Consider the following 27,981-nt stretch of genomic DNA (forward strand, 5'->3'; position numbering starts at 1 on the left):
AAGAGGGAAAATATTTACCAGTTTCCATAGCTCTTGTTTGTTTTACAGAATGCACCGTGGGGATGTGAGCTTTTGTAGTAGGATCAGATGGGGTCTGGAGTCTCGCACAGGCTGTGGTCTCTCCCGGGAGCCACTGCTAGTGCAGCGATATTCAGAGTACCCCTTCAGCTCAGGGGACATGCATCCTTTACCTTGTGCCTGTGGCCTGGCACCTCCTTTCTCCAGAGGCTCTGAAGCTCAGGCTCCGGCTAAGGGCTACAATCCTTTGGCACCTTCCACTTGAATGAGCCGTGCAACTTCTAGTGGGTGGCGTATCGCGACATGTGTCTTTTGACTGGCCTTGAGCACTTCGATTTTCCTACCCCATACTCTCTGCAGCCTGTTCTTTTAGCCCCCTTGTTTAATCTTGAAATCCAGCTGTTCTTATACCTGTTCTGCGCCTTGATTTGGACTACAAGTTCAGCCTGCACCCAGCTTGGGCCTGTGTAATAGCGCCCCCTGCTGGCATAGTTGCTGCAGTCAGTCTGGTGGCATCTCCAAGAGCTGAACTTACTTGCTTTTTCAGGGGCAGTTGATTCGGTGTCCTGCCTTGGGTGTGCTTGGCTAAAGCTTCCCAGGAAGGTGAAAAGTCCTAGAAGAATAAATTGAACACTCATTTTTGGGTATCTTTTCTATGGTGGGCTCCAGACCGTCAGCCCCGTGGAGTCTGCGCGTGCCTCGGTGGGAGGGAAGTTAATCGCACCGCGTTATCAGCACCCCACGTTCTGATCGCTGGACAGGGCTTTATTCTTTAGATAGCTGAGGTCCGCATTTAGAATGGGTAAGGATAAAAGAGAACAGAAACATCACAGCAAGACAGCCTCCTTCTCGGCTGTCATTCTCAGCTTCCTGCCCCAGAAGGGAGCCACTGCCCTGTGCACCTTCCCGGGACTCCAAGCCTTGGCCTGAAATAGCATCTACAACAGCCTCATTTTTTTCTTTTTTTTCCTTTCTTTTGGTTTGCATTTCTCTTTTTCCATTTTCTCTCCCTCTTTTTCTTCTTCCTCCTTCTCCTCCTTTATGTGAAGCCTCATTTTTTTTCCTTGATTCAAGCTCTTTTATTTAGCCCCGGCTGGCCTCAAACTCCAGATCCCACTGTCACTGTCTCCCCAGGGCTGGGATTACAGGTATACACACCCCGCACCTCTCCAGCTCTTCTGTGGTTTTCTGCTTCCAGTCCTCCTCTCCTCCATTCTCCTAATAGTCAGTGGCTTGGCTATTTGCCACGTTTCTTTCCGAGACAGGGTCCTCTTACAAGTAGCGCAAACTGCCTCATGCCCCATGTTCCAGGCCCTCAAGAGGGCAAGCCAAGCCATAGGTGGGAGTACTGACTCAGACTACAGTGTCCTGTACCCCTGCTTGGCTTTGTCTTCCCCTCAGTTCCTGGAGACCTGGGTCCCAGACCATCAGCCCTGTCAGATCTGTGTGTGCCTCAGTGGGAGGAAAGTCAACTGCACTGCGCAGCCGTGCCCCACAGCCAGAGGTAAGTGAGGCTGATGTCTGCTGTCCCTGCAGGAAGGACTCCATGGGCCTCCAGTCACCCTGCCATGATGGGCCAATCCAAGTAAAGGTCACGTGGATGTGTTTTTCTTCAAGAGACCTCATTTCCATTTACTGAGACCAGAAGTCCCTTTTGGCCCGTGGAGCAGATGCTCTTGTACCTCCCCCTGTCCTTCCACCCAGTACTGTCATCAGACTCAGAGGCCCCTGGAGGGAAATCCTGAGGATGCTAGCAAGACCCATTGTGAAGACTCATTCTGTCCAGCATCCTGTCTTGGTCCCATGGTCCCAATCCTTTGGGAATCCCATGTAGGGTCTGTGCTGGCTTTCTGTGAATGAGAACTTTGCAAACCTTCTCTAGTCTGGGCCGTAGTTGATTTTTTTTTCCTGAATTTTGCGTCTGTTCTTCTCCCCCAGCTCCCACGTGTGGCCCGTGTGAGGTGGCTCGCCTCAAGGAGAGTGCAAACAGGTGCTGTCCAGAGTATGAGTGCGGTATGTGTCCACCCACCCAGTTCCTCCAGGGTCCAGACCCCAGTCCAGCCCCAAGTGGATCAGGTCATAAATACCCGAAAATGCTCTGTTCTTAGTCACAGGGTATGTAAAGGGGGTGGGAGACGACAGCTTCTTACAGAGGGCTTGAATGCGAGATTAAGAGCCATGACAGCATTGGGGGTGATTGCCGGAGCTATAGAGGTTTGCTGAGGAAAATGCCATTTTGTCAGGAGACGTTTCCAGTGAGATTTTGAGGACACGAGCTATGGGGAAGGCCACATGCAGGCCTTTAGCACATGGCTGTGTATGGGGGAGGGGGAGGGGCAGTGATGGTGGTGAATGACGTGCAATTCAGGGGGTTCAGAGACAGTAGCGAGGCTGCATGACAGGGTCCTAATGGCGTTCTCATATCTGCCCCATCAGATGTGTTTATTAATTCATGCTCTGAAGGTGGATCTTCAAGGGAGAGCAGAGAGGCCCAGGGAAAGACCAAGAGACTAGACAGGAAGCCAGAATTCTGGGAAGTTGATTTATTCTGATGAAATTGGATCAGATATCAACACAAATCTTATAAGGGGTTCAATCTGGTTTGAGAACAATATTATCAAATAGATCCCCAGAATGTTAGTGGTAGAGAAAATTAGGGGATCATTTGCATTCAGTCTCCCAGCTTACAGACAAATTTCAGTTTCTATAATGTGCTAGGGACTGTACTTCCATTAGTTCATGAAATCCTAATGAACCTGGTATATTAGAGTTTCCACTATACCAAAGAGGAAACTGAGATCTAGAGAATTCAGACTTGGTGGAAAGGCTCCAAGTCCTTGCAAATGATATTAGTTCAGGTGAAGGTAACATGACATCTGTCATCTATCTGTCTGTCTGTCTGTCTGTCTATCTATCATCCATCTTCCTTCTGTATCTAAGCATCTACTCTCCTGAACAACTACTAGCTGTCTCTCATTCACCTTCCCCTACCCCTGTCCGTCCGTCCATCCATCCATCCATCCATCCATCCATCCATCCATCGTTTCACCCCTCTCTCTTTAAATCTCCATCTCCACCCACCTCTATTGGTCATCACCATCTTTAGTCATAGAAATCCCCAGGAGAGGGTGTGCGGATCTCACTGACAAGCTCTACAAGAGTAACCTAACCAAAACCTGCATAAACCACTCTTTCTTGAACCCAAGTGTGTGACCTGGTCAACTGCAACTTGCCTCCGGTGCCTCCGTGTGAAGGAGGGCTCCAGCCAACCCTGACCAACCCTGGAGAGTGCAGACCCACCTTCACCTGTGGTAAGGCTGCCGTGGGGAGGAGCGGCTGTGGGGCCATTCTATCCTAGCCTTGGAAAGTCATCTTCTGTTTTGGGGACCAAGATTGTTTCATTTTCTTTTTCAGCTAGCTGAACCTACGGTTTAGGGTACATTTGGAAAAAAGGGTTAAGGGCATACATAATTGAGTTTTCTAACAGTCCTGGCTATATCAGCTGCAGGTGTACATCAGCTCATCCAGTGTGGAGGCGGGTACAGCCATGTCATTTGGGGGGTACATTAAGACACAGGAGTGCTGGAGAGGTAGCTCAGTGGTTGAAAGCACTGGCTTCTCTTCCAGAGGACCCAGGTTTGATCGCCCAACATCCGCATGACTCATAACTGTCTGTGTTAGCTGCAGTTCCAGGGGATCTGACACTCTTCTCTGGTCTCTGAAGGCACCAGGCACACATGTGTTGCACAGATATACATGTAGACAAAACATCAACACACTGAAATCAACTTCAAACAAGCTAACAAACACAAAGATGATGATGGGGCTGGGGCAGTGAGATTTCAAACCTAACAGTTTCTTGTTCGCTTCGTCTTCTCTGCCACGAAGTGGAAGGGACATTGCCTTGCCTATCTTCATCATGGAACCTTATTTTCAAACTTAATAGGGTATTTTCTCTGTACGCTTATATATTTAATCATAAAATACATTTTTAGCACAGAGGTGGGCTAAAATAGACACGGTGAGACTCGGAATTCTGTGATTAGTTACCAAGGGTCCCTTTCAAGTCTAGGGGCATTCTTGGATTCCTACTTTGGAACATCCCTTGAGTTCCTCGATGCAGGCTTTGGGCTTGAAGTGGTCACATTATAAGGAAGTTGGGATTAGGTGTAGGGTACAAGAATGGGCTCGAACATCTATAAAATAACATTGTGGTGGTGACAGTGTTGTTGGCAACATTTCATTTGTGTGTTGTTGGAGGTGGTAAGACCAGAAAGTGATGTCTGAGGCCCTGAGGTGGGGATAGGATCCTGCTAGCTGACAGTGTATGCAAGTGTCTGGTATCTCTCAGAGTCTGTGGTTGGGAGGACCGTGCCCCATCAACATGTTCTTAGGGGTGGTAGTGTAGGGATTGAGTGGCCTCTCCATTCTCCATAAGGGTTTTCAATCCTTGTATTTCTCATTAGTGCTGCATTCAGAAGAGTGGCCATTTTGGGGGTATCTGAATATCCTATAGCCACCGAGCTGAGTGCGTGTGCATGTCTGATTTAGCACCCTGAGTCTGGTTCCCTAGAATCCTGCCTCAGCCAAGCAGTAGCACTAGCAGAGGATGGTGCTCCGTGTGGCAGGACTGAGGGTGTCACCTGTATCCACCCCAGCCTGCAGGAAAGAAGAGTGCAAAAGAGTGTCCCCACCCACCTGTCCCCCGCATCGGACACCGACCCTTAGGAAGACCCAGTGCTGTGATGAGTATGAGTGTGCTTGCAGCTGCGCCAACTCCACAGTGAGCTGCCCACTCGGGTACCTGGCCTCGGCCACCACCAATGACTGTGGCTGCACCACAACCACCTGTCTCCCCGACAAGGTAGGCACTGCCCACCTCTGGCTGCGATGCTGGCCCACTCATTGTTCTTCACAGGAGATTTGAACTTCCCAGCCCTCTTGCTCCCTGAACCAAGGGTGAGCAGTCAGTGTTCCTTCTCATGCACAGGGAAATGTCACTAACTCAGGAGGTAGTAACAGTGAATCTACTATGTATTCGTCAAGGCTGGACGCCGAGGTCACATGGCTTGAACAAGGTTAGCCAAGGAGAGACCATGGTTGTAAGAATTATTTAAGGAGTAGTTAATAGTGTACTCATCTGTCCATTGCTTTCAGTCCATCCATGCATCCATCCATTCATCTATCCTCTCTCTCCACACACTCAGCTACTACAATGTTTTAAAAGACTGGTATTATGTTCAGTGTTATGGGAACCATGTAGAATGCAATCCCGACTTCTGCTCTTGTTAGCATGTATTGCCTTAGTCTATAATTCCAAACAGTAAGCTATAAATAGCAGTTGAAAGAGGAGAGATCCACCATGATGGACTTGGTGTGTGGGGGAATATGGTTTCCCATCCCCTAAACCCTTTCCACACCATGGATATCACTAATGGTTAAATGACTCCAAATGAGTCCATTCCCGGAAACTGTGTCACCAGGTTTGTGTCCACCAAGGCACCATCTACCCCGTGGGCCAGTTCTGGGAGGAGGGCTGTGATACCTGCACCTGCACTGACATGGAGGATACTGTCACGGGCCTGCGGGTGGCCCAGTGCTCTCAGAAGCCCTGTGAAGACAGCTGCCAGCCAGTAAGTGGGGCATAAGGGCTGGGTGCTTCATGGAACCATTGGGTAAGGAAGAGAGGAAGGGATGTGGGGGTGGGGAGGGAGGGAAGGAAGGAAGAGTATCTATCTATCTATCTATCTATCTATCTAGAAAGAGAGAGGGAGAAAGGGATGGATGAATGGATGGATGGATGTATAGAAAGGAAAGAAGAAAGAATATAGCATAGACCTTTAGCTAGGCCATGTTTCCTAAAATTGTCATGCCTCCTAATATTCAGCGAAGGTCTATATCCCATGGTTTAATCTGTTGATAAAGTTGGAGTCCTCATTATCCAGTTACCACCCAAAGACCCCGTTTTTAAACACCAGTGCATGTTGGTCAAACCCTCAATGCATGAATGTTTGGAGCAACACTTCAGATCCAGGCCTCAGAAGGTTGGGTAAAATGAAAAAAGTGTGAGAAAAAGATTGTCATGCGGCCCTTCTGTGGGCTTTCCTAGGCCAGTGGGTGTGGCTATTGCATGGTGTTAAGTCCATACTGGTTTGAGCAGAGCCACAGGAAAATGTCTTCATCCTCCTTGTCTCTTCCACCCTCAGACACCATCCCAGCTAACCCTAGAACAGACTCACACTGAGTCTTCTGTAATCACGCCTTCTTCCATGCATGGCAGTGTTTCCACACAGACTGGCAATTTTCGGATCACCTGAGTCTAGAACATGTGACCTGGACTCCCCCAATTCTGTCATTTTCTGCTAGGGAACTTGTTCCAGCACACTGAGGACTGCTAAGACCCTAGAAGGAGGAGACCTGTGGGTCAAAGAAATCTCACAGGCTTGATCCTGTGTCATCACTATAGTCTAGTGAACCCAGACATGTTAGAGCAGAGTTGCTGAGCATGCAAGTGCATGTGCCTGCAATTGCTGCTGTCAGTGCCCACAGCAGGGAAGGCTGTGCTCTCAAAGCTGTTTGGGGTATATGGATGATGGGGAAGTGTGGGCTTTAGAATCAAGCTCTGGAATGGGAGAACTTTCCCCTTACCTGCTGTGCTACCTATAGAGGGTCTCGTGGAACTGCTGATGCCTTTGGGAGGGGATGTGTAGGGCCCTGGTCTACCCTTGTTCCTGGGGTGCATCTTGAGGACAGTTTCTGGTCAGCTAACTAAAGCATCCTGTTTGTTCCTGTGCTCCCTCTGCCCTGCCTGGTGGTTAGCTGTAAGGCATTGACTCCATCTTTGGTATGGTAATTTCCCACCTGCCTGTGCAGAAATCCTTGTGCAGCAGCTAGGCATATAAGGATTTCCCCAAGGTTGAATAAATGGCATTCAGCTGATCTCCATACGAATGACCCAGGTCTCTTTGTGTGTTCTTTCACTCTCCAGGCCCTTGCCTGACTCGTGTACAGTGGTGTCAGAACTGTACCGAGGGTGTAACACAAAATCGGGTGTTACAGGGATGCAGTAGAATTCACAAAAGCCCTTCCGGGAACTCCCAGCTTTGAAACTCCACCAGTCTCCACTCCAACCCTTTGACCATTGGCAGAGATAGTAGTAACTTGCTATCAGACAGGGAGAGAGGTGTTAGAGTTCATTCTTATAAACTTGACACCCAATGTTTTTGCAATATTTGTGTTACTTCTTTAAGAATTTCATAATGTATTTTGAATATATTTATACTTCCCCCATCTCTTCCTATTACCAACATTTCCACTCTCCCATCATGACCGACCAACGTTGAGATTTCTTCTTCTTTTTCTTCTTTTCCCATTGAGTTTGTGTTGTCCAGATCACCTTGGGAGTGGGGGCCAACCTATCAGGGGTCGGTTACATCATTAAAGAAAGTGGGCGCTCTTCTCTTAGATGCCTCCAGCTCCTCAGCTGGTGGTGGGATTTGATCCACCTTCCCCACCCTATGGTGGGGTTCTGTCTGTCTGGAGCTTGAACAGGCCTGGATGACGTCACAATCTCCATGAGGCCACATGTGCAGTTGCCCTGTGGTGTCTGAAAACCCATTCCCTTGATGTCATCCACCACCTCTGGCTCTCACAGTCTTCCTGCCTCTTCTTCCACAAAGACCCCTGAGCCTTAGAGGGGAGAAGTGGAATATGAATGTCTCATTTAGGGCGGAGTACTCTGTAGTCTTTTATTCTCTGCGTCTTGAGCAGTTGGTGTCCTTGTTATAGTTTTTTTTCATTGGGAGATTTTGATTTCAAAGGCTAGAACCCATTTACAGTAACTATAATAAATAATCTGCAGGAAAGATACAGAGGAGCCTTCTAGAAATGAATGGTGTGGTATAGGGGAAGGAAGCACAGTCATGTGACATTTCTTTTTTCTTGTCACAACCGTGGCAATGCATAATGACAAGGACACTTTCTGAGACACACGTTGTTGGGTGACTTCATAGTTGTAAGAACATGACAGAAAGTACTTATTCAAACCTACATGGTGTTTGTGTTAATCATTCGACAGGCCTCTTGATGTCATCTAAAGACACACTCAGCATGAGATGGTTTCCAGTGTGGCATGATTTGTTTTCAGTATTTTGTTTTATTTTACAAGTAGCAGGAATATATTAAAAATAATGGTGACTGTATCGTGCCTACACAGACTAGATGCACAGGCATTCACTAGGTTCTGTATACTGGTGGCAGTGTGTATGCCACCTTTTTGTGTGACTGGTTGGGTCATAGGTCTGTTGACAGCGATGTCACAAGCGTGAGAACACTGCACTATGCTAGTATGTTAGGATGCTAGAGGATAGGAATGTTTTAGCTCCGCTCTAATACATTTGTGTGCTAACCTAAGCAGAGAAAATACTGAGGCATTGTTCGCTATGTGGCCCAGACTGGCCTCAAGCTTGTGCTGTTCCTGTTGCAGTCTCACGAGTCCTGGGGTTACAGGCATGTGCCAGATAGAATGCCTGCTTTCATTGTAATGTTAATCAGACACTGCCATACATGTGGCCCATTGTTGATTGGAATGTCAGTATGGTACAGGGTAACGTTTTATTCGTTCTCATGATATTTATCAGGAGAAAGAAGAGTGAAGGCTGTTCTTTATACTTGTCCATAGGAAATGAGGGGCCAGCATAGGAAGTGGAGTTGGCCACAGCTCTTCAACTCATCAAAACCAGCAAAGTTTGGGTGACTTAGAGCAGCCCACAGCCCATTTTGTTAGGCAATGCAATTGAAACCCAAGTTTTATGGTTTGAATGTGAAATATAGACTCCTGTATTGAATGGAATGCTTGGTTCCAGGTGGTAGGGCTATGTGGGTGGTGGCACCTGTGCTGAATGCTTGGTTCCAGGTGGTAGGGCCATGTGGGTGGTGGCAGAAATTGCAGGAGGTAAGGCCTACCTGGAAGAACTGGGAGAGTGTCTGTGAGGTTTGAATCTGGTTTCCATCCCTGTTTGGTTCCCTGCTTCCTGTTCTGCTATGAGGAACTTGCTCACAACGACACAGAAGTCACTAATATTCCCAATGGTGCATGTACCAGTAGGATTCTGGGAAGAAAGATGGGGTCTTCAGCATGTGGCCCCAGATAGCCTCTACAGGGGTCATGGCATCAGAACCCCATCTGCATGTCAGTCATGGTAATCATGGTTGAAGGATTGTCCTGCTAAGGACATTAGGAATTTACCTTCCAGTGGTGAATGCCTGCAGGTTGGGTGGCTATACTTTATACTCTCTTCTCTTAATTTGAGAGCCAGTGGAAACAGGATGAAAAAAAGAGTAGGTTATAGGACCCGAGATGAGTCTTTTGACAAGACATGTCAATATACATGTAAGCCAGAGTGCTTGGGGGAATAATGGAAAAAGAGATGAAGAAAACATTTGTTTTGCTTGACTCTTCTGAGATTGTTGGGAGGGTGATTTAGCAAGAGGAATTCTGTAGTGTGGCTGGGGCATCTGGGCATGAGAAGCCAGTGGGTCTCTGGGTCAAGGGAGCTAGGGATCGTTTGTAATAGTGACAGTGTGAGGTGCATCAGAAGACTACAGGAGTACGGCCATCCTGATGACTTGGCACTTTTAAAGACTTTAGGGAGGTATACCAGATGCCTGAAGGCATTGCTTAACTCCCCCAGGTTTCCCTGGGGTCTCTGCTTCCCTCACGGCCTTTGGCATGTGCTGTTTTATAGTGGAAAGTGTATAGAGCATATTATCCCAGCTCATCAGCTCTTCCGTGGCTCCCTGCACCTCATCTATGCACAGTAAATGACTCGAGTCTTAGTTGATAAAAGGCTGGGGACAGCTTGCTGCACACTGCAGTGACGCGGGTAGGGATGTCAATAAGTCCCATGGAGATGGTGTGAACTCGAGCCAAGTCTCTGGGGTGGTTGCACGTCCCCAGGGAAGCAGTGTTGGTACCTCTTCAGATTTGACCCTGCGCTAGAGTGTGCCTGGGGAGCCGCGTATACTTGGCATCCCTGCTATCTGGATCAGCCAGCTTTTCCTTCTCGCTTAAGGACACAGCCTCGAGTGAAGCCTTGTCCTGGGTTCTTTGCCCTAAGCTCCAGACTCAGCCATGCTGCCATTGTCATTTTTTTGCCCATGATGCTCAGAGGAGGATTTTAATCTGAGTTTTTTAAAAAGATTTTTTAAAGTTTTAATTTTAGGTGTATGGTCTATGTGTGTGCACTACATGCATGCCTGGTGGCCACACAGGTAAGAAGAGGCGTTGGATCCCGTGTAACCAAAGTTACATGTGGTCGTGAGTTACCATGTAGGTGCTGAGAATCAAATCTGGGTCTTCTTAAGCACCCAGTAATCCATCCAGCCCCTTAATCTGGGTTCTTAATATTTTTGCCATATTAGAGGATCTTCCAGAGGCAAGATGGACTGACAAACTTCTAGCATGCTGGCCTTCCATGCGAGGGTCTCTGGGGGAAGGTCAGTCTCTATCTTTTCCTCACCACATTTTTTTTTAAATAAACGCAATAATGTTTAAACTACTAGATAAATGTCAAGGATGCTCATGTCTACAAATTAGTGCTAGCTGGCTTTGCCTCACTACGACAAAGCACTTGAGAAAATCAGCTCGGAGAAAAGGTTAATTATGGCTCATGGTTTCAGTCTGTGGTCAGTCACTCTCTTTTCAGGGAGGCTGGATATCATTGTGGGGAAGGTATTGTGCAGCAAAGAAGTTTATCTTATGGTAATCAGGGAAGGGGAGAGATGGAGGGAGGGTGCAGAGGCAGACTGGGTGTAGCATGAATTCTAATTGGTCTTAATAAATAAAACCCAGAGTCAGATATTAGGTCGTGAAAGCTGAAGGATCAGAGAAGCAGTGCAGCCACTAGAGAGACCTTTTACCTCTACCACTGCTCAGACTGAAGGGGCAATCCTGTCCTCAGACTGCACTGAGCTCCTGTCTCCTCCCGCCTTATATTGCTGTCTCTTCCCAGCCATATCACTCCTGTCTCTACCTCCTAGTGCTAGGATTAAAGGCATGAGGTCCCAAGTGCTGGGATCACTTCTGTGTGAGCTTTGTTTTTCTCTTAGACAGATTCAGTATTGCCCAGGGTGGCCTTGAACTGACAGAGATCCCTCTGTCTCTGTCTCCCGAGTCCTGGGATTAAAGGTGTGTTCCAATACTGCCTGGCTTTTTGTGGCTTAACTCTGCACTCTGATCTTCAGGCAAGCTTTATTTGTTAAAACACAAACAAAATATCACCACAGTTGGGGTCCAAAATTGTCCTTCCAGGGAAAACCCTCAGTGATCTAATTTGCTTCCATTAGGCTCTGTCTCCAGAATTTTCTACCACCTCGCAGTAGTACCACAGGCTAGGGAACAACATGTGGTAATTTCGGGGACATTTAAGAACCAAAGCATTATACACGGTGAGGAGTGCTAGGATCAAGGTAAGCATTTGCGCAGGTCCTCACTGCAGAGCAAAGACTAGAGCCCAGGCATTCGGAGGTTGTGTGGCAGTCAACAAGCTACCCTAGGTTTGGCCATGGTCAGATTCATTAGGTGTGTCTAACTGAACTCTGGACTGTCTTCAGTATTCACTCACACTAGATGTTGGTCTCAACATGGAATGTTCCGGAGGGGGTGTTGATCTCTTCAGCCAGCAAAGACCTAGCTTAGTGGCCCAGGACTGGAGTCTCCTGGTCACTTCTTGGTGTGATTCTGAGGCTAGTGGGCAGCAAGGATGAAAATATCCAGCCCACGTGTCTTGGTCAGCCCCAGGGATCAGCAATCCTGAAGCTTAGGTCAGCCCTGTTTCTCAGCTGCCGGTTTGGCCTCCACTCTGTGTTTTTTTTTTTTTTTTTTTTTTTTTTCTTTTCAGGGCTTCTCTTATGTTATCCGTGAAGGGGAGTGCTGTGGAAGGTGCCTGCCCTCTGCTTGCAAGGTCGTGGCCGGCTCTCTGCGGGGAGATTCCCACTCTGCCTGGAAGAGTGTAAGTTTGGGCCCCTGGGAAGGGGGAGAGGAAGGTGTTGAACTCCAACCTGGAAATCCATTTTGCTGTTCATCAGTTCTGGCCTGGTTTTCTTCTCCCTCTTCTTTGCTTCTCCGATAGGGAGCTTATCTGGCAATTGGTACTGTTGGGATCCCAGCTGGGTTCCCTTTACCCCTTAGGAGCTAGTTAAGGCTGTCTCAGACTTCCCATTTTGTGGATTCGAGGAGAAGCCTGGTGGCCTCCCTGAGAGCTCTATAAACTCCCAGGGACTTATGGTCTCCAGCTCACAGTGACTCTGAGGTCAGGCAGTCCCTCAGTGGTTGAGGGGGCTGGCCTCATCGTCTTGGATAGTAAGTGGTCCATCAGGTTTTACAGGCTACAAGCACTGTACTGTACCGTGCTGGTCAGCCCTGGACTTTGTCATTAACTTCCACAGAAACTTTCCCAGTGGACTGAGAGGGTGGAGAAACTTACAATTCAAAGCAACAAGTAGACTGTCGGCAAAGTTCCTCAGCAGTTCCTGCAAATCTAGGTTTAGCATTTGGCTGCATTGCTGGCCCCTGTCTCCTGCTCGTTCCTGTCTCCTCTGCCTGCGGAATTCCTTCCTGTAGTTCAGAGCAGCTTGGTTAGCTGTCTTCTGTGATCCCTGGAGGTTCACTTTGGACAGCTCATCAAGCCATTTTCCTTAAAGCATTTTTTTGGTTTTTTTTTTTGACAGTTCCATACATTTATATAATAAATTTCAGTCATTTTCATGTCCTGTTCCCAACTCTCTCCTCTCCTTCTTCCCTGAAGCCCTTCGTAATATGCCTCTCTCCTATTTTCATGCCTTCTTTTTGTGTGTGGCCCACTGAGTTCAGTTACAGTTTCTTTTCCGGTATGGATAGGAGGTTGTTATGAGAACATCAGTGGTTGCCCCCAACAGTTGCTAATTGCCGATAGCCCCTCAAGGGGGCTTCGTGGGCTCTCGTGTGCTACTATTTTTGAAGAGGCATGACCCATCATCTCTTGACCCAAGAATGGAAACCATTGACAGATCAAAGGATAGACACCAAATTTTAGCCTGGTAAACCAATCAGTTTTATTGGGGTTACTTGCAGGAGCAGAAATGACTCACAGGAAGCTACGTGAGCAAAGCTCACCCCAGCATGGCGACAGCACACTCGAGGTGGAAACCTGGAGCCCACCACAGGGCCTGCAGGCAGCTCAGTGGGTTAGAGAGTTTCCTTTATAGGCAGTTCAGCTGGTCTGAGCCTCTTCCATGCACCTTGGCTGGTCCCTTCTCTTACGGGCCACTCAGCTGGTCTTAGCTTTTTTTTTAGGAAGCTCAGCTAGTCTAGAATGTCTCTGAGCAGTCTATAGCTTATATAGCTTTGGAGAGGGGGAGGCCTAGTGATTCTGGTCAGTTTCAGCAACTTCCTGAAGACTTTTGGGTTGCATACTTTCCGATTTTAAAGAATGGAATGTTTTGCCTCCTCTTACAACATCCAGTTTCTTAAAGACCTTCCTTCCAGATGAAAGCTTTGGGAGGAAACTGCTGCACAGCAGGTTCCCCCGCCTCCATGCTGAGGTTGGAGGGGCCAGTCTTGTGCTGGTCTTGTGCAGATAGCTGCAGCTTCCGTGAGGTTCTGAGTGCAACAGCAGGTCCTGTCTAGAAGACAGCTCTTTGGCAGCGCATCTCCCCGTCTGGAATGTATATTCTTTCTACCCCTCTATGATATTCCCTGAGCCTTGGAGGGGTGCTAAAGTTGTCTTATTTAGGGATGAGCGCTCTGCCATTCTGTATTATTGGCACTTTGGCCAGTTATGAGTGCCTGCATTAAAGTTCCACCTGTGTAAATGAGAAACTTCCCAGTCTCCCCACGGTTTTGGAGACATTATTTTTTTTTACAATGTATACCAGGCTGTCCTTGAACTCATGCTCCTGCCCGCAGTCTCCTGAGTGTTGGGTACCATCATGCCATGCCCAAGTCATTTTACTAACAGCAGAGAATTACTCCTAGATAATTATAGCTGGTGTAAGAATCAGAAGTTAGAGAGGATGGAGTTGGGAGACGCTAATCCCAGAGAGCCTCAGGGTCAGGGACATGTGACTTTGGCCTAGGATCTAGTCAGGGTGACTTAGACCCAGACTTATTGTGATGACCTCTGTCATTCCCTCTGTGAACATTACCCCATGGTTTCGATTTTGGCTTAAATGAGGGCTCACCTTCAGAGTCTAAAAAATTCCCCAAGAAAGCATGTTGCCCCAAGATGTTGGGCCCCAGCCTTGCCTGGCACCGCTGATGGATTCTGGTATTCTGCAGGTTGGCTCTCGGTGGGCTGTCCCTGAGAACCCCTGCCTCGTCAACGAGTGTGTCCGAGTGGAGGAGGCCGTCTTTGTGCAGCAGAGGAACATCTCCTGCCCACAGCTGGCTGTCCCCACCTGTCCCACAGGCTTCCAGCTGAGCTGTGAGAACTCAGCCTGCTGTCCCAGCTGTCACTGTGGTGAGTAGGGCTGGTTAGGCCTGGCTGGACCTGGGTTTACCTTCAGGACTCTTTCTCCTCAGCTCCCTGAGTTCTCTGCCTGTTTGGCAACTCAGGAATGGACACAATCTACTATGGCGGTCACTACTACAGCTGGGAGAAAGCAGATGAGAGGAGACAATGAGAGCTTTGTGCAGGCCATCGTGCCTAGCTTGAGCTCAGTGATGGCGTTCTCCCCATCATCTTGTGCAATCCTCATGATACTGACTGGGGGGTGGATTTGTCTCCGGCCAGGTTTCTCTGATGTTGGAGCCACATTTCCTATAGTAAAGCACTGCTTCACCTAGGGGTAGGCACTTCTATCCCTGAACACTGCTTTCAGAGAGACAGACAAACAGCAATAACAAATCATAAGTTCTATTTTTTTTCTTGCAAGCCCAGAGGACAACTTACCCATCTGTCCCCTAAACACGATTTCCACTAACTAATTCCTTAGAGGCTCTTCCGTTAGGATGGGAAGTGAGGAATCGGGAAATTCTTATCTATTGGTTGAAAGGGAAAGAGAGGTCCCTGGGGCCCAAGCAGGAAGACTCACAGCCCCCTGGGGGATGGGATAAGGGGGATGTGGAGAACTTTTGGGAGTCAGAAGAGGGATGGAGAAGACTGGTAAGGGAGGCTTGGGGAGGGTGTGTCTATATTCACGTGTTACCTCTCTCCCAGAGCCTGTGGAAGCCTGCCTGCTCAATGGAACCATCATTGGGGTGAGTTGGAGTTGGTGGTGGCATGGATGTGGGTGTGTGTGGGAAGGGTGGGAACAGACTAAGATGGAATTGAGGGAAAGCCGGAGACCTCTTTAGGGATCTTCAGCCCCATAGCCACAGTGGGGCTACATTGCCCACTCTTCAGGGCTTGGATTGGCTGACCTGCACTCACCTCCTGACCTGCGCCCCAACATGTGGACATGGTTTTTAGCACACGTGAAACACAGTCACAGAGTGTATTCCCGTCTAACACCTGTCTGGCTATCTCTCTTTCTTTTCCCCATGTCCTCACTTAAGGTGGGGAGGAGGATGGAACGGCCACAAGAGGCAGGGGATACATCATCTCAGTGATGGCTACTAGCAGCCTCAGGCAAGCAGGCAGGCTTGAGGGGTGAGGCAGGAGGAGTGTCTGGCTTGTAGGAAAACCTGACTCTGATTCTGTTTCCAGCCTGAGAAAAGCGTGATGGTTGACTTGTGCACGACCTGTCGCTGCATTGTGCAGACAGGGGCCATCTCCAGATTCAAGCTGGAGTGCAGGAAGACTGCCTGTGCGGCCTGCCCCACGGTAAGAGAGCCTCCGAGGGACTAAGGGATGCTTGGCCTCTGTGGGACCCAAGCAACAGGACCTCACTGGGTTCCTTAAACCTTGCCTTTGTTCTGATTATGGCTGATATCTGACAACTATCAGGATGCTTACCCAAACTGTGTCCCTCAAAAATAATTGCAATTTAGTCTTACGAATTTTAAGCATTTTCTTCTTGTGTTTTTAAAAATAAACACACAATATTTTCAAGGCATTTGATACTCACAGCTCTGTATCTTTAAAAACATATTTTAAGAAACATTACCACCATACTCTGAAAACATTAAAAATTAGTCAAGAAATATTTGTGAGACCCTTGTAATGTGCAAGACCCTACACGGCCTTCATCTAAATGGATATGACCTAATGTATACAATCTACTTTTCATTAGTAGGCATTCCAGTCATTTAAATAGTTTATCTTGAGGCTAGGGAGATGGTTCAGGGGGCAAAGCACTTTCAGCACAAGCATGAGGATCTGAGTTCGAATCTCAGGAACTCACATAAAGTTGCGTGCAGTAGCATGTCTGGAATCTCCCTGCTCCTATGGAGAGACAGGAGGCAGAGACAGAGAAAGTTCCTGGAAGCTTATGGGCCCCGGCATACAGGGTGGTGAACAACAAAGAGACCCTGTCTTGAATATGTGGGCAGCCTGAAGTGGCCCTCTGACCTCCACAAGGTGCCTGTGGAAAATAAATTCCTATGTGCGCACACATGCATACACGCATTCATGCATGCATGTGTGCGTGCGCATGCACACACACACACACACACACACACCCCACACACACCCCCCACACACACACTCTTATTCTTTATTTTTGATCAAGTTGTGATTCTCAGTTGTTCTGGATACAGTCTTGAGGAGAGAACTGACAAGTGGATAATTTTTGTTTGGTAGGTGAAAAAACAATCAATGTTCCATAGTTCAAAAGCATAGTTTAGTTTAATCTACTCTTAATGTTAATTGACACATAAATTATATGTATTTGAGGTATGTAATATTATTATTTCATTATGACTTTTAGTCCTATGTAACAGAGATATTGTAGGCCTCACACAAGCTGATGGGACCTAAGTGTCTGAAGAGGCCCGAGTTTCTCCTCTAGCTGCCCTTGTGTTTGGGCTTCAGTTGTTTTAGACAATATGTTGGTAAGTGAGCTTCCTGTGAGCAGGAATTTTCACAGTAACTCAGGTGACACCAGTGGGGTCTCCCTGTCAGCTCTACAAAAACATAGGATAGGGGCCTCTGTGAGTATGGCAGGAAAGTGGCACCTGGGAAGGACAGGGACAGGACAAGGGACAGAGTGGGAGCGGAGAGGTCATGTGTGTGCTTCCCGCTTTTATCAGAATAAGGGACATGTGGCCTACGTCTGTGTTTTCCATGACACTTATACAGTGTCAGGCTCAAAGCAGGACTTAATGGAAGGTCAGTGGAACGGCCCTGTGGGAGCCGCAGCTCTTTCTGATAGCGTGGTTCAATTCAAAGAGAATGCATATGCTTTGATGAAAAAGAAACCAATTAAACATAGGTTCTTAATCTTTTGCAAACTTGCAGTTGTTGTTTTAGGATTTGGGGTTTAGCATGTGCATGCAAAACCAGCTCCCCTACAGCAGCTGAGGCCTTCATCATGGAGTCTGGAATTGCAGGCCACCTTTCTCCTTTGCTGTCCGCTGACCTGCATCCCAGGCAGTGAGGAAACAGACTCAGAGATTCACACCATTGTCATTTGGAAGCTGAGCTGGGACTAGGGTAGGGGTGGGGCTGTAGCTTGTGTGGGTGAGGGAGGTCTATCAACCTCCCCCCCAGCAGCAGCACCCCCTGGTGTTCAGAAAGTGTGGTACAGTCACTTCCTCTGCCTCCAGAGGTACTGTGCGTATTTGAAAACACATGCCCGTGTTGTTCTATATAATTCCTTTTTTTCTCCAACAGTTTCATAACTTGCTAGGGCAGTGTGGTCCCCTTTAGAATCACTAGATTAGCCACTTTCTACATTTTTTTTTTTGCAAACTTTGCGGAGAATTGCCTCAGCTGGTCCTATTGTAGGTTGGTATCTTTAATTGGTCTTGATACTCCTTGAAGGACCTCAGTAAGGCTCTGGGGGCAGGGCAACCGCAATGAGTGACATCTAGGTAGCCTCTTTGTTGCCTCCATCAATACACAGTGTTAGCATCACCTCTCACGGAGACCGGAACAAGATGGTTTGTGCTGAGTGGGGAGAAGAGGTTTGAAAGACGAGCATAGGGAAAGTGTGAAGGGGAGAGGTTGCTCTGCTGCGGACTGCTCAGCTGGCTTCCCACAACAAGATGAAGGTCGAACAAGAACAGGGTGAAACAGTTGCCGGGGTGTGGTTAGCAAGGCGGAGCTTTGGAACAAGGTGGGGCAGAGGAAGCAGAACTAAAATGGCTGTAACTAGGACTCGCTGGCTGTAGCAGGGATGTTGCTGGCTGGCTGGGAACTTGACCCCCTGATGGAGGAAGAGTTGGTCTTCTCTTGCAGTGATTGGACAGTCCAGTGATGGCCAGAGACAGTATGTGTGTATGTTGTGCGTGTGTGTGTGTGTGTATGTGTGTGTGTTGTGTGTGTGTGTATGTGTGTGTGTGTTGTGTGTGTTGTGTGTGTGTATGTGTGTGTGTATGTGTGTGTGGACTTTCCACAATAAGTTGATTGTTTAATTGGATGTCCAGGGGAGTGGCACCTGCTGGCAGTGGCCACCTGGGTGTCCAGCTGTGCTCAGGCAGGCTCTCTTCCTGTTCCCTTATTGTTCTGGGCCTAGCAATGGCTGCAACTACTTCACAGGGCAGCAGGCATGGTGAGGGTCGGGGGTGGGGGATTGTTGGGAGGGGAAGGGACCTGTTTTCTTTCACACACTCCTGTGCTAATGGTCTTCTGGTCTCCAAGGCCTCACCATCCCTGAAAACTACAGCTTCCTTATTCTCCACCCTCTTGCTCTTCCCTTTCTATTCCTTTGCCCTTCCTAGTCCTCTCTGCTTTTGCTATTCCTGGCTGGGCTCTGCCTCCCTGGGGTGTGGGCTGCCCTCCCAGCCACTCTCTACCTCTTCCTACCACACCCCTTCTTGCAGCTGTCTCCTAGCTTCTTGGGTAGAGAGAAACTTTGCCCCCTTTTCCTGCTCAGGACACCAATTCCTATGTAATTCTGCCACTCGCTAAAAATGCTCCAATACAAGTTCCCAGGAAATCAGCCTGACAGCAGCTTCATTGAACTCAGAACCAATCAATCAGTCACATTCACCCGGTGCCTAGTCCTTCTCTTTTCTTCCTCTCTCATTTTCCTTCCTAGTATACCTTCCAGGGACCGTGCATTTTCAAGCCAGGTTCAACTTCAGGACTGAAGCTCTATCATGTGGTCCTCAAATCCAGTAGCATCGTTTCAAAGTGGTGCCTTTGACCCCTGGCCCAGGCTCCCTGCTTCTGTGTTGAGCTCCATCCTCATGTTCCACCCCTAGAAGGCACATTGAGTTCATAGGTTGATTTACGAGGAGCAACTTACTTAAATTCACTTCTGGGCAAGCTTACTGATGTCTGCCCCTCCTATTGGCAGAGACGTCTTTGGGGTGTAAACGGGTTGGGTAGAGTTCTGTTTTTGCTTTTGGCTTGGTTTTATTTTGTTTTCCCTGTATTTCAAGGTAGAATCTTTTTAAAAAAATATTTATTTATTAGGTATATAATATTCTGTCTGTGTGTATGCCTGCAGGACAGAAGAAGGCACCAGACCTTATTACAGGTGGTTGTGAGCCACCATGTGGTTGCTGGGAATTGAACTCAGGACCTTTGGAAGAGCAGACAATGCTCTTAACCTCTGAGCCATCTCTCCAGCCCCCTCCAGATAGAATCTTATATTGTAGCCTAGGCTGGCCTAAAACATAAGGATATTTTTCCTGCCTTAGCCTCCTGAATGTCAGGATTAGGAATGAGGCACTATGCATAGAGTGTTACAGAGTTTTGTCATGGGTCTTCCGGACCCCAGTGAATAGTTCCAGTGTGATGATCCCTGAAAGTGGCCAAGTGAAAATAAGAATGGCAAGAGTTTGTATTTTACAGAACTAAATCTATATTTTTATTTTATTTATTTATTTCTGCGTGTCTATGTTTATATGCAAAAGCCAGAGGTTAGCTGTCCAGCTTGCCTTTTAGACACGGCCTCTTATTTTAAGTTTTTGTTCAAGAAATCCATATTTCAAGGCTATGAAAATACTTTTTTTTATTTTTTAAAGGGTTATAGTTTGAGTTTTGTGCTTAGATCTATGACCACTGGGGATTTAGTTTTGCATGTGTGTGTCCCCCCTACATATATACACACATGCACACTCCCCCAGGGCACCCCTACACACATACACACACACACACACACACACACACACTACCCCCACCAACAGTATTTAAGCCACACCCCCAATGTGGCTATGTAATGATTCCAGCACTATCCATTGAGAGATTACCTTTCTCCTCACTGAGTTGTCTTGATACCTGTGTAAAAAGTGAATCGCCTGCGGATATATAGATCTATTGCTGGGTTCCATTTTCTAGTCATCCAATTAATGTACGAATCCCGTGGTTACATCCTTGACTTGATGACTGTAGTTTTACAGTTAAGTCTTGAATCAGATAGTGTAAGGCTTTCAGATTTGTTCTGTTACAAGACTGGGTGATCGTATGTCATTTTATTTCCATAAAACTTTAGTGTCAACTCTTTACTTTTTATGAAAAGATTTTAAAAGTTTACTGGATTGCCCAGAATATACTTTAGTCTTAAGAGAGTGAACATCTTGACGGTCCTGAGTTTTTTCATCCTTGGATCCAGTATATCTCTCCATTTATTTAGGTTTTGTCTCTGTCTGCTTGGGCCACTCTGAGAAAATACGGACACTAGGTAACGTCCGTCTTAAGGACGGGGTCTTGCCAGGCTGGCCTTGAATTCTCAATCTTCCTCCGGTGCTGGGATTATACACATTTAGCATCACACCCAGTGAGAAAAGGTAATTTTTAAAGAAAGAAATTATTTTCTCACAATTCTGGAGGTTGGCAAGTCTAAAATTATGGTCTCCCAGTTGACTTGCTGTCTGGCCTATTCCTCATAGGTGATGCTTTCTTGGGATGTCGTCCCATCACGGGGCAGAAGGCATATTGGTCAGTCTCGCCTACAAGAGACCGATTCACCCATGAGCACAGATCCCTCCACTCTCAGTCATTTTCCCAAAAATCCCAGCCTCTCACCATTGTCCCTTTGAGGTTTAAGTTTCAGCATTTAAAACATTAGAGGGACCCATGTGTTCCCATTGCAGCAACGGCTCTAACTTTTCTCCAAGTGATCTGTGGCTTTTAATGTAGGAGTATTGCACAAACCTTTAAAAGTTTATTTCTTAGAATTTTAGAGTTTTATATAGTATTATAAATAGAATTTTAAAATGTTATGTTTATATCAGTTATTGATACTATGCAATCAATTTTTTAGCACATTGATCCTGTATCTGTATTCCACAGCCCTGACAAATTCACTGATTAAATGAAGTAATAATAGCATTTTAATTAATTATTTATTTATTTTTGCAGAACAGATCCCCAAGGATCTTTTATGTAAACAAATTATGATGCTTTCAACCAAAGACAGATTTTACTTTTTCTTTTGAAATATTTATAATTTCTGTTTATTTTTCTTGTATTTTTTTTTCTGTAGACCAGGCTGGTCTTGAACTCACAGAGATCTGCCCGCCTCTGCCTCTCAAGTGCTAGGATCAAAGGCATGCACCACCAAGTCAGGCTATTTTTCTTGTGCATTGTACTGGTTTGATAATGCATAGAAGTGATGAGTGTAACTGTTTTAATCAATTGGGGACCAATTCTCTGAGCATGACACGAATGTATCACTTTCTATCACATGGAAGAAATTCCTTTCTAGTCATACGGTGATGAGAGTCTAAATTGAATAATTCGTTGAATTTTGTCAGATAGCTTTTTGTTTTTAGACAATCTGATAGTTTCCCCTTAACTCTGAAGAATTACATTGTTTCATGTGGTGAGGTTACCATTGTTGTGAATAAACTTCATCTAGTCATAGCATGGTGCCCTTTCTACAACTACATCTAGATCTATTTATAATTAAAAATGGGACTTTCATATCTATAATGGAAGAGTGAGAGGCTTCTGATTTTCGCCTTTTAAATACAATGCCTTAGATAGGCTCTTGTATCAGGGTTATCCTTTTGGTGTCTGTAAGTTTGTGTCTTTGCGAATTTTCCTTAGACAGCCACGTTGTTTACCTAGCTCCCCCACACTGTTTCTTCTGATGTGTGGCAGATGAACTTTCTGCTCACATCTCTTGAGTGTCCGGCTGTCCTTTGTCCCTGGGCTTCTTGCAGGCTTCTCAGTACTCACATAACTAAAGGTTAACCAACCACTTGAGGGGAGTTTACACAGAGCTTTGTAGGCTTCCTCGCTTTGATTTCTTCTTTTTGAGTCTTCAGGTCTGCTAGCAGTTCTGAACTCTGTCTTTTATGCTGTCAGGAGTAGACTCATCTAATAATCTTCTTGAGTTCTGGCAGTCCAGAGCCCTACAAACTGCCCGGTGGGAAAAGACATTAAAATGTAAATTTTGTTCATTATTTTTCAGTTTTTTTTTCAAGGGTCAACCAACAATTTATTTCTTATTTTGCCGCTAATAGTTGTTTTACATCTGTCTGTCATTTGCCGTTGTTATCTGAGGGGTGGGGTCCGTCCAATACAAGCCTCTGTGCCACCACTAGAACCAGGTCTGCACGCAAAGGGTCTTAAGAGGGACAGTGTCATGGTGGGACATTTCTTAAGACGGTCATTCTAATGGACATGTGGTAACCTATGGTAGGAGGCAAGGGCAGAGGCAGGGAGACAAGATATGACTTTGCCAGAGTCAGTAGGGGTGATGATGGCTTAGATAATTGAGAGAAGGATAGAAGGGGTTGATTATGACTAACAGTGGATGCGCATGAGATGCAAGACTTGGTAATGGCTGTGACGGAAGCACTAGAAAAATAGATGGAAGAGTCAATATAACAACCACATGTCCAGTTCGAGCAGCTAGGTCATCTGCCAAGATAAAGAAAACTGGAAGAGGATGATATTTGGTGCACCAAAAAAAAAAAAGGTCAAGTTTCATTTTGGATAGAAGTCTCAAGACAATTAGACGATTGGATTTATAAATTCAGAGCTCAGTGGAGAAGTCTTCTCTGATAATTCAGATTGCTGCAACTGGAGTGAGATGCGCCTATTTGGAGGGAAGAAATGTCAGAGGGAGTGAGACCTGGAAAGATCTAGGGAGAGTAGGATGTTAGCTGAACTCTGGGAACAGCCATGGGATGTTGGCTGAACTCTGGGAGTAACTATGGGATTGCGGAGGCAAGAAGCCAGTCTGGTGAGCCAAGTTATAACTGCGGGGCATTTAACCATGGCTGATTTCTTTCCTGGATACAGGGCTATCGTGAAGAGAAGAACCAGGGTGAATGCTGTGGGAGATGCTTGCCTACAGCTTGCACTATTCAGCTAAGAGGAGGACAGATCATGACATTGAAGGTGGGAACGAGCTGAACTCAGGAGTCCCCTCTCATGCTCCTTTGGTTCCTCCCTGCAGGAGGACTAGCTTGGGCTCATTGCTGGCCTCTTTCCTCACTTCGTTTTCTAAGGGAAGTGCAGATGACTTGTGGAAGGCACAGGGTTTCCTCAATGATTTTGTTAGACTTTTGCATTCCTGACAAACATATAGTTGGTGTATGACCTCATCTGGAGCAGATTCATTTTATTTTTTTGAAAAAGATTTTCTGTGGACTTGAGGCCCTGTGGGACTGGACAGGCAATCAGGGTGAGCAGACCCCCTGTGACCTCTGGAACTAACTGGCGGGTCTGAGGTGGTGTCTTGGTTCATAGCACATCTGGCTACCAATGAGTTTACTGTCACTGCATCTCCATCTTGTAAGTACATGGCCAGAAGAGTCCGGGACTTCCTGTATTTCTGCAGCTGTCGTCATAGTGGATAAATGTACTCTGTCTGTACTCTGAGTGTGTGGTTCGTACACACCGTCTCATCCCTTCTCTGTAGTTCTCCACATTGTTTTAGCAATTCAGAGGTGCAAGGCCATGGCCGGCAGTCGTTTTGGATCCAAACACTGTCGTTAATTCGTTCTATCGAGTCTCCTCTTTCTTTACAGCGAGATGAGACGCTCCAGGATGGTTGTGACAGCCATTTCTGCAAGGTCAACGAGAGAGGAGAGTACATCTGGGAGAAGAGGGTCACAGGCTGCCCGCCCTTCGATGAACACAGGTGTCTGGCTGAAGGCGTGAGTAGTTAGAATTCAGACTCTCTTTGTCTTAAAGATCTCACTGTTGGACTCCAAGGTGGAGTTCTATGCAACAGTAAGGGCAACTCTTATGCAATCTCACAGTGTCCCAGACACATCCATGTACTGGTAGAGGAATTGGTGAGATGGTGATGGAGAGAATTCTCTGAGGCAGAGGATGCTTTGAAAATAGCTGGTCACCAGAGGGAAGCCATGATCTTTGAATAGGAAGACAGGGCATCGATTGTAGGGTAAAAGGTCAGAGCCTACTTCCAGGTTTGAAAACTCACCCAAAGATACCAATCTTTGATCTCGAAAACCCACCAATGTCTGGGCTTTCCTTGAAATCTCACCAATTCTTACCCTGGAAATCTCTGTCTCCAAGACACCCTGCATAAAGCCTGCCTCCTGCTCAGTTCTCACCCGACTGGAGGCAGTCACCCTCCTGTGTCTTTCTCAATAAATCTCTTATGTGAGGTTTGTTGTGCGGTGACTTGGTAGTATTCCTCGGTTCCCCTCAGAGCTGCAGCCCTTGTATAGGGGAAACCTTTCCCTTCAGAGCTGTAACACTTAAATGGACCCTATTTCATTTTTTCCTGGGAATTAAGACTATTCTGATTAGGTGAAATATTCAGTTGGTTCACAATTGTGATGGAAAAGCCATTTACACCTGGGGATTTCAGCTCAGAGCTCTGCGTTCAGAGCCAGGAATTCACGTGACCTGAGAGCTCATCCAGGTTGAATTATTTGCGCCTGATCTTGTACTTTTCTTTTTGTCTTAGGGGAAAATCATGAAAATTCCAGGCACCTGCTGTGATACATGTGAGTCCATTCCTAACAGCCTATGCTTTGACATCCATTAGACCAAGGCCAGGCACCATTTTTTGAAGAAAACCTTATTCCAGAAAAACGGTTCTTACCCTATCAGTTTTTCATTATGCGCATCCTTTTGGTCAACTGCCTTCCCTTCCTGACCTTCATTAGCCCACAGCCTGCTCAGATCTCATGATTGCCATGAAGCAACTACTTCCTGATTCCCATCTCCGTCTCTAGCCTCTTACGAACCTTAGAACCGTTGATCGTTCATATATCTATCATGAGGGAGCATCACAAGACCAGTCCAAGTTTATGGCCTTATTTTCATCAACCTTGGTCCCACTTGACTGTATTAGTGGCTTTGATTGGAAGAGCCAATCAGAGGTGGGCAGTTTGGAGATGTGCACCAGGTAGTAGGGTCCCCATCCATTTTGTGTTCATGAGCACATTTTTTTTTTTTTTTGCTTAGACAAGTATTTCTTCTTTTAGTTTAGTTTGTTTAGTTTCATTTTGGAGTCACGAACTCATGCTTGGTTGAAGTTAGAGAAGAGTGAAAACATGAATGCCCTCTGTCATTTTTCTTTTCTTGGTGGCTTTGCTATCGCATCCCCAGTGACTGCCATCACCCGACTGCAGAGAAGGAAACACACTCTGAGAGTGTTTTCTTGCAAATTTTCCTCTGAACAGTCTAAGTTTATGAATTTAGGAAGTCATCAGAGAAAACGTTATTCTTGGGATTTGGTTAAGAGGCCGCTTTCTACAAAACCAGCAATGAAGAGTCTATGGCCAACATGCTCAGGAGGCTGTAAGGCCTCCTGGAAGGAAAGTAAGCTAGGCTTAAGGATTTAAACTTACAACAAGAGAATATTGCACATTGGCTCCAGATTCACCCTCTTGTGCGGTTAGAAAATTTTCTGTCTAACAAGAAGTTAGTCTGAAGTTGGGAGGCAGGCTAATATGTCTACAGGGCTGGCCTACATGTGGAACCATGCAACATGGGAAACTGTCAGGACTCAGATCATGATAGTGAGCTGGTAGCAGAGCTTAGACTTCCCAGGGAGTCAAGCAGAGCTTCAGGAGTGAAGGCCACTGTATATCATAATACTCATGTCAATGGCATTGAAGTAGCAACGCTCAAGGAGATGGTGGCCCAAAGGTTCTTAGGAGTCTCCCAGTCTCTGTAGAGGGAGTGAATATGTCTGTGTGGTCATGGCATTTGTCTTCTTAGCCAAGGACAGGGATGGACTTATATTAATTCTATCTAGTGGCGACTTCATTGTCCATTAGCTTCTGAGTATAGTTACAGCATGACAAGATTGCTCAGGCCAAGACGTTTTTCCGAATTTCAAATTATATAAAAGCAAGCCTCATCCATCTATATGACCAAAGCACAGCCAACCTAGGCTCCTTCTGCAATTAAAATTGTGCCGTTAAGTGAGTTATCCAGTAGCAATGATATCTATGAATTGGAGGAGCCAGGAGCAACTGGGGGTGAGCTTGAGAAACTTAATTCCTCCTCCTGCAACTGGCTCTGGCTAATTGTTGATAGAAGGAGGACCCTTTCCAACTTAGGGAAGGCGCTGGATGTGGAAAACGCTCTGTAGAACCGCAGCCAGCCAGCCCTCCCATTCCACTCCTCCCCTGTTCTATAGGTGAGGAACCCGACTGCAAGGACATCACAGCCAAGCTGCAGTATGTCAAAGTGGGAGATTGTAAGTCCCAAGAGCAAGTGGACATTCACTACTGCCAGGTAAGGCTGTGCGACTCCAAGAAGTCATGGGAGGGAAAGGGTAAAGTTTCCTTAGTTGTCAGCCAGAAGAACCTGGAAAAGTTACAAGGAAGAGAGATACAAGAAACTGTAAACATTGCTTTTTAAAGTGATTCTTTCATTTAGGGAGTAGAATTGTTGGACCCAGAAGTAAGACCAAAGCAAATCTTGTAAAGAGACTGGGGAGTCATTTCTTGAAGATGGGGACTCAGAATTAGTCAGTGTGTGTAGAAACCACAGCAAGAGGGATTTGGGTGTGTGTGTGTAATAATTGGAGAAAGGTAGTTCCTGAGAGCCACCTTTACAGGTTGCCTAACTCTCCTAGGCGCTTCTGGGTGAGGCACGGCCCATCTTGCTTAGGAAGGCAGGAGGAGGATGGGTGCAGGCTGTCCCAGTCCTGCCGCCCCATTCAGGATCGCCATGCCTCATTTCTCTGCTCTATTACAGGGCAAGTGTGCCAGCAAAGCCGTGTACTCCATTGACATTGAGGATGTGCAGGAACAATGCTCCTGCTGCTGGCCCTCGAGGACGGAGCCTATGCGTGTGCCCTTGCACTGTGCCAACGGCTCTGTCGTGTACCACGAGGTCATCAATGCCATGCAGTGCAGGTGCTCTCCCCGGAAATGCAGCAAGTGAGGCCTGGGCAGCTGCAGTGGACCCCTGCTGCTGCCTGTGCCATGGCCTGACCAGCCAGAGGGTCCCTCTGACCCTTGTGCATCCTGTCCCTGTGCCCTCCTGGACCCACAATAAAGGCCAAGCTCTTGTCTTCACAAAGGCTGGTGGTGGACTGTGTCTGATGTCTGAGATGGCAGTTGTGGCCTAAGTCTGAGGTCTGAGGGTAGTTTCGAGGAGCAAACACAGGGTTCCACAAATGCTCCTAGCCCAGTGTCTGGGACCTAGGTTGTCTACTACCAGAAAGCAGTGGAATTATAGCATCTTCTGGGTGGGAAGAGATGGGGTGGAGGTGTTTCTCCAGAAGCTTAGCCTGGTGAGCTGAACCTGTAAACATATACTTAGGAACACCTAGTCTCAGATCTCTTAGCCAGCTTGCTTCTGTGCCTGACAGAGAGGTGTGCCCTGCAACTGGGCTCTTGCTGTCAGGGTGGATGACATGGTGGAGAGACATGATGAACCCCTAAGCACCTTAGCAATCCTGTAGAAGGGAGGTACCTGGAGACTGGATGCCAGCGGATGCAGAAGCCAGGTCCCATCACAGGCTCAGTTATAGCAGATG

General features: G+C 46.9%; 1 protein-coding gene across 1 annotated transcript in view; it reads left to right on the forward strand.

Moving 5' to 3' along the window:
- Vwf (von Willebrand factor) overlaps nt 1–27,521 on the forward strand; it is a 144,896-nt gene extending 117,375 nt beyond the window's left edge. The window contains exons 39-52 of the mRNA XM_041641912.1: nt 1,420–1,522; nt 1,957–2,031; nt 3,225–3,329; nt 4,677–4,882; nt 5,502–5,651; nt 11,919–12,029; nt 14,336–14,516; nt 15,216–15,256; nt 15,705–15,821; nt 23,304–23,402; nt 24,035–24,163; nt 24,946–24,985; nt 26,632–26,729; nt 27,195–27,521. Of these exons, the coding sequence (XP_041497846.1) occupies nt 1,420–1,522; nt 1,957–2,031; nt 3,225–3,329; nt 4,677–4,882; nt 5,502–5,651; nt 11,919–12,029; nt 14,336–14,516; nt 15,216–15,256; nt 15,705–15,821; nt 23,304–23,402; nt 24,035–24,163; nt 24,946–24,985; nt 26,632–26,729; nt 27,195–27,383 (1,644 nt within the window). The 3' untranslated portion in view covers nt 27,384–27,521. The remainder of the gene's footprint in view (nt 1–1,419; nt 1,523–1,956; nt 2,032–3,224; nt 3,330–4,676; nt 4,883–5,501; nt 5,652–11,918; nt 12,030–14,335; nt 14,517–15,215; nt 15,257–15,704; nt 15,822–23,303; nt 23,403–24,034; nt 24,164–24,945; nt 24,986–26,631; nt 26,730–27,194) is intronic.
- The last annotated feature ends 460 nt before the right edge of the window (nt 27,522–27,981 follow it).

This window comes from Microtus oregoni, unplaced genomic scaffold (assembly GCF_018167655.1).
Source record: "Microtus oregoni isolate MIOR12 unplaced genomic scaffold, Mior012 000002F_ref0000024, whole genome shotgun sequence".
Lineage (NCBI taxonomy): Eukaryota > Metazoa > Chordata > Mammalia > Rodentia > Cricetidae > Microtus > Microtus oregoni.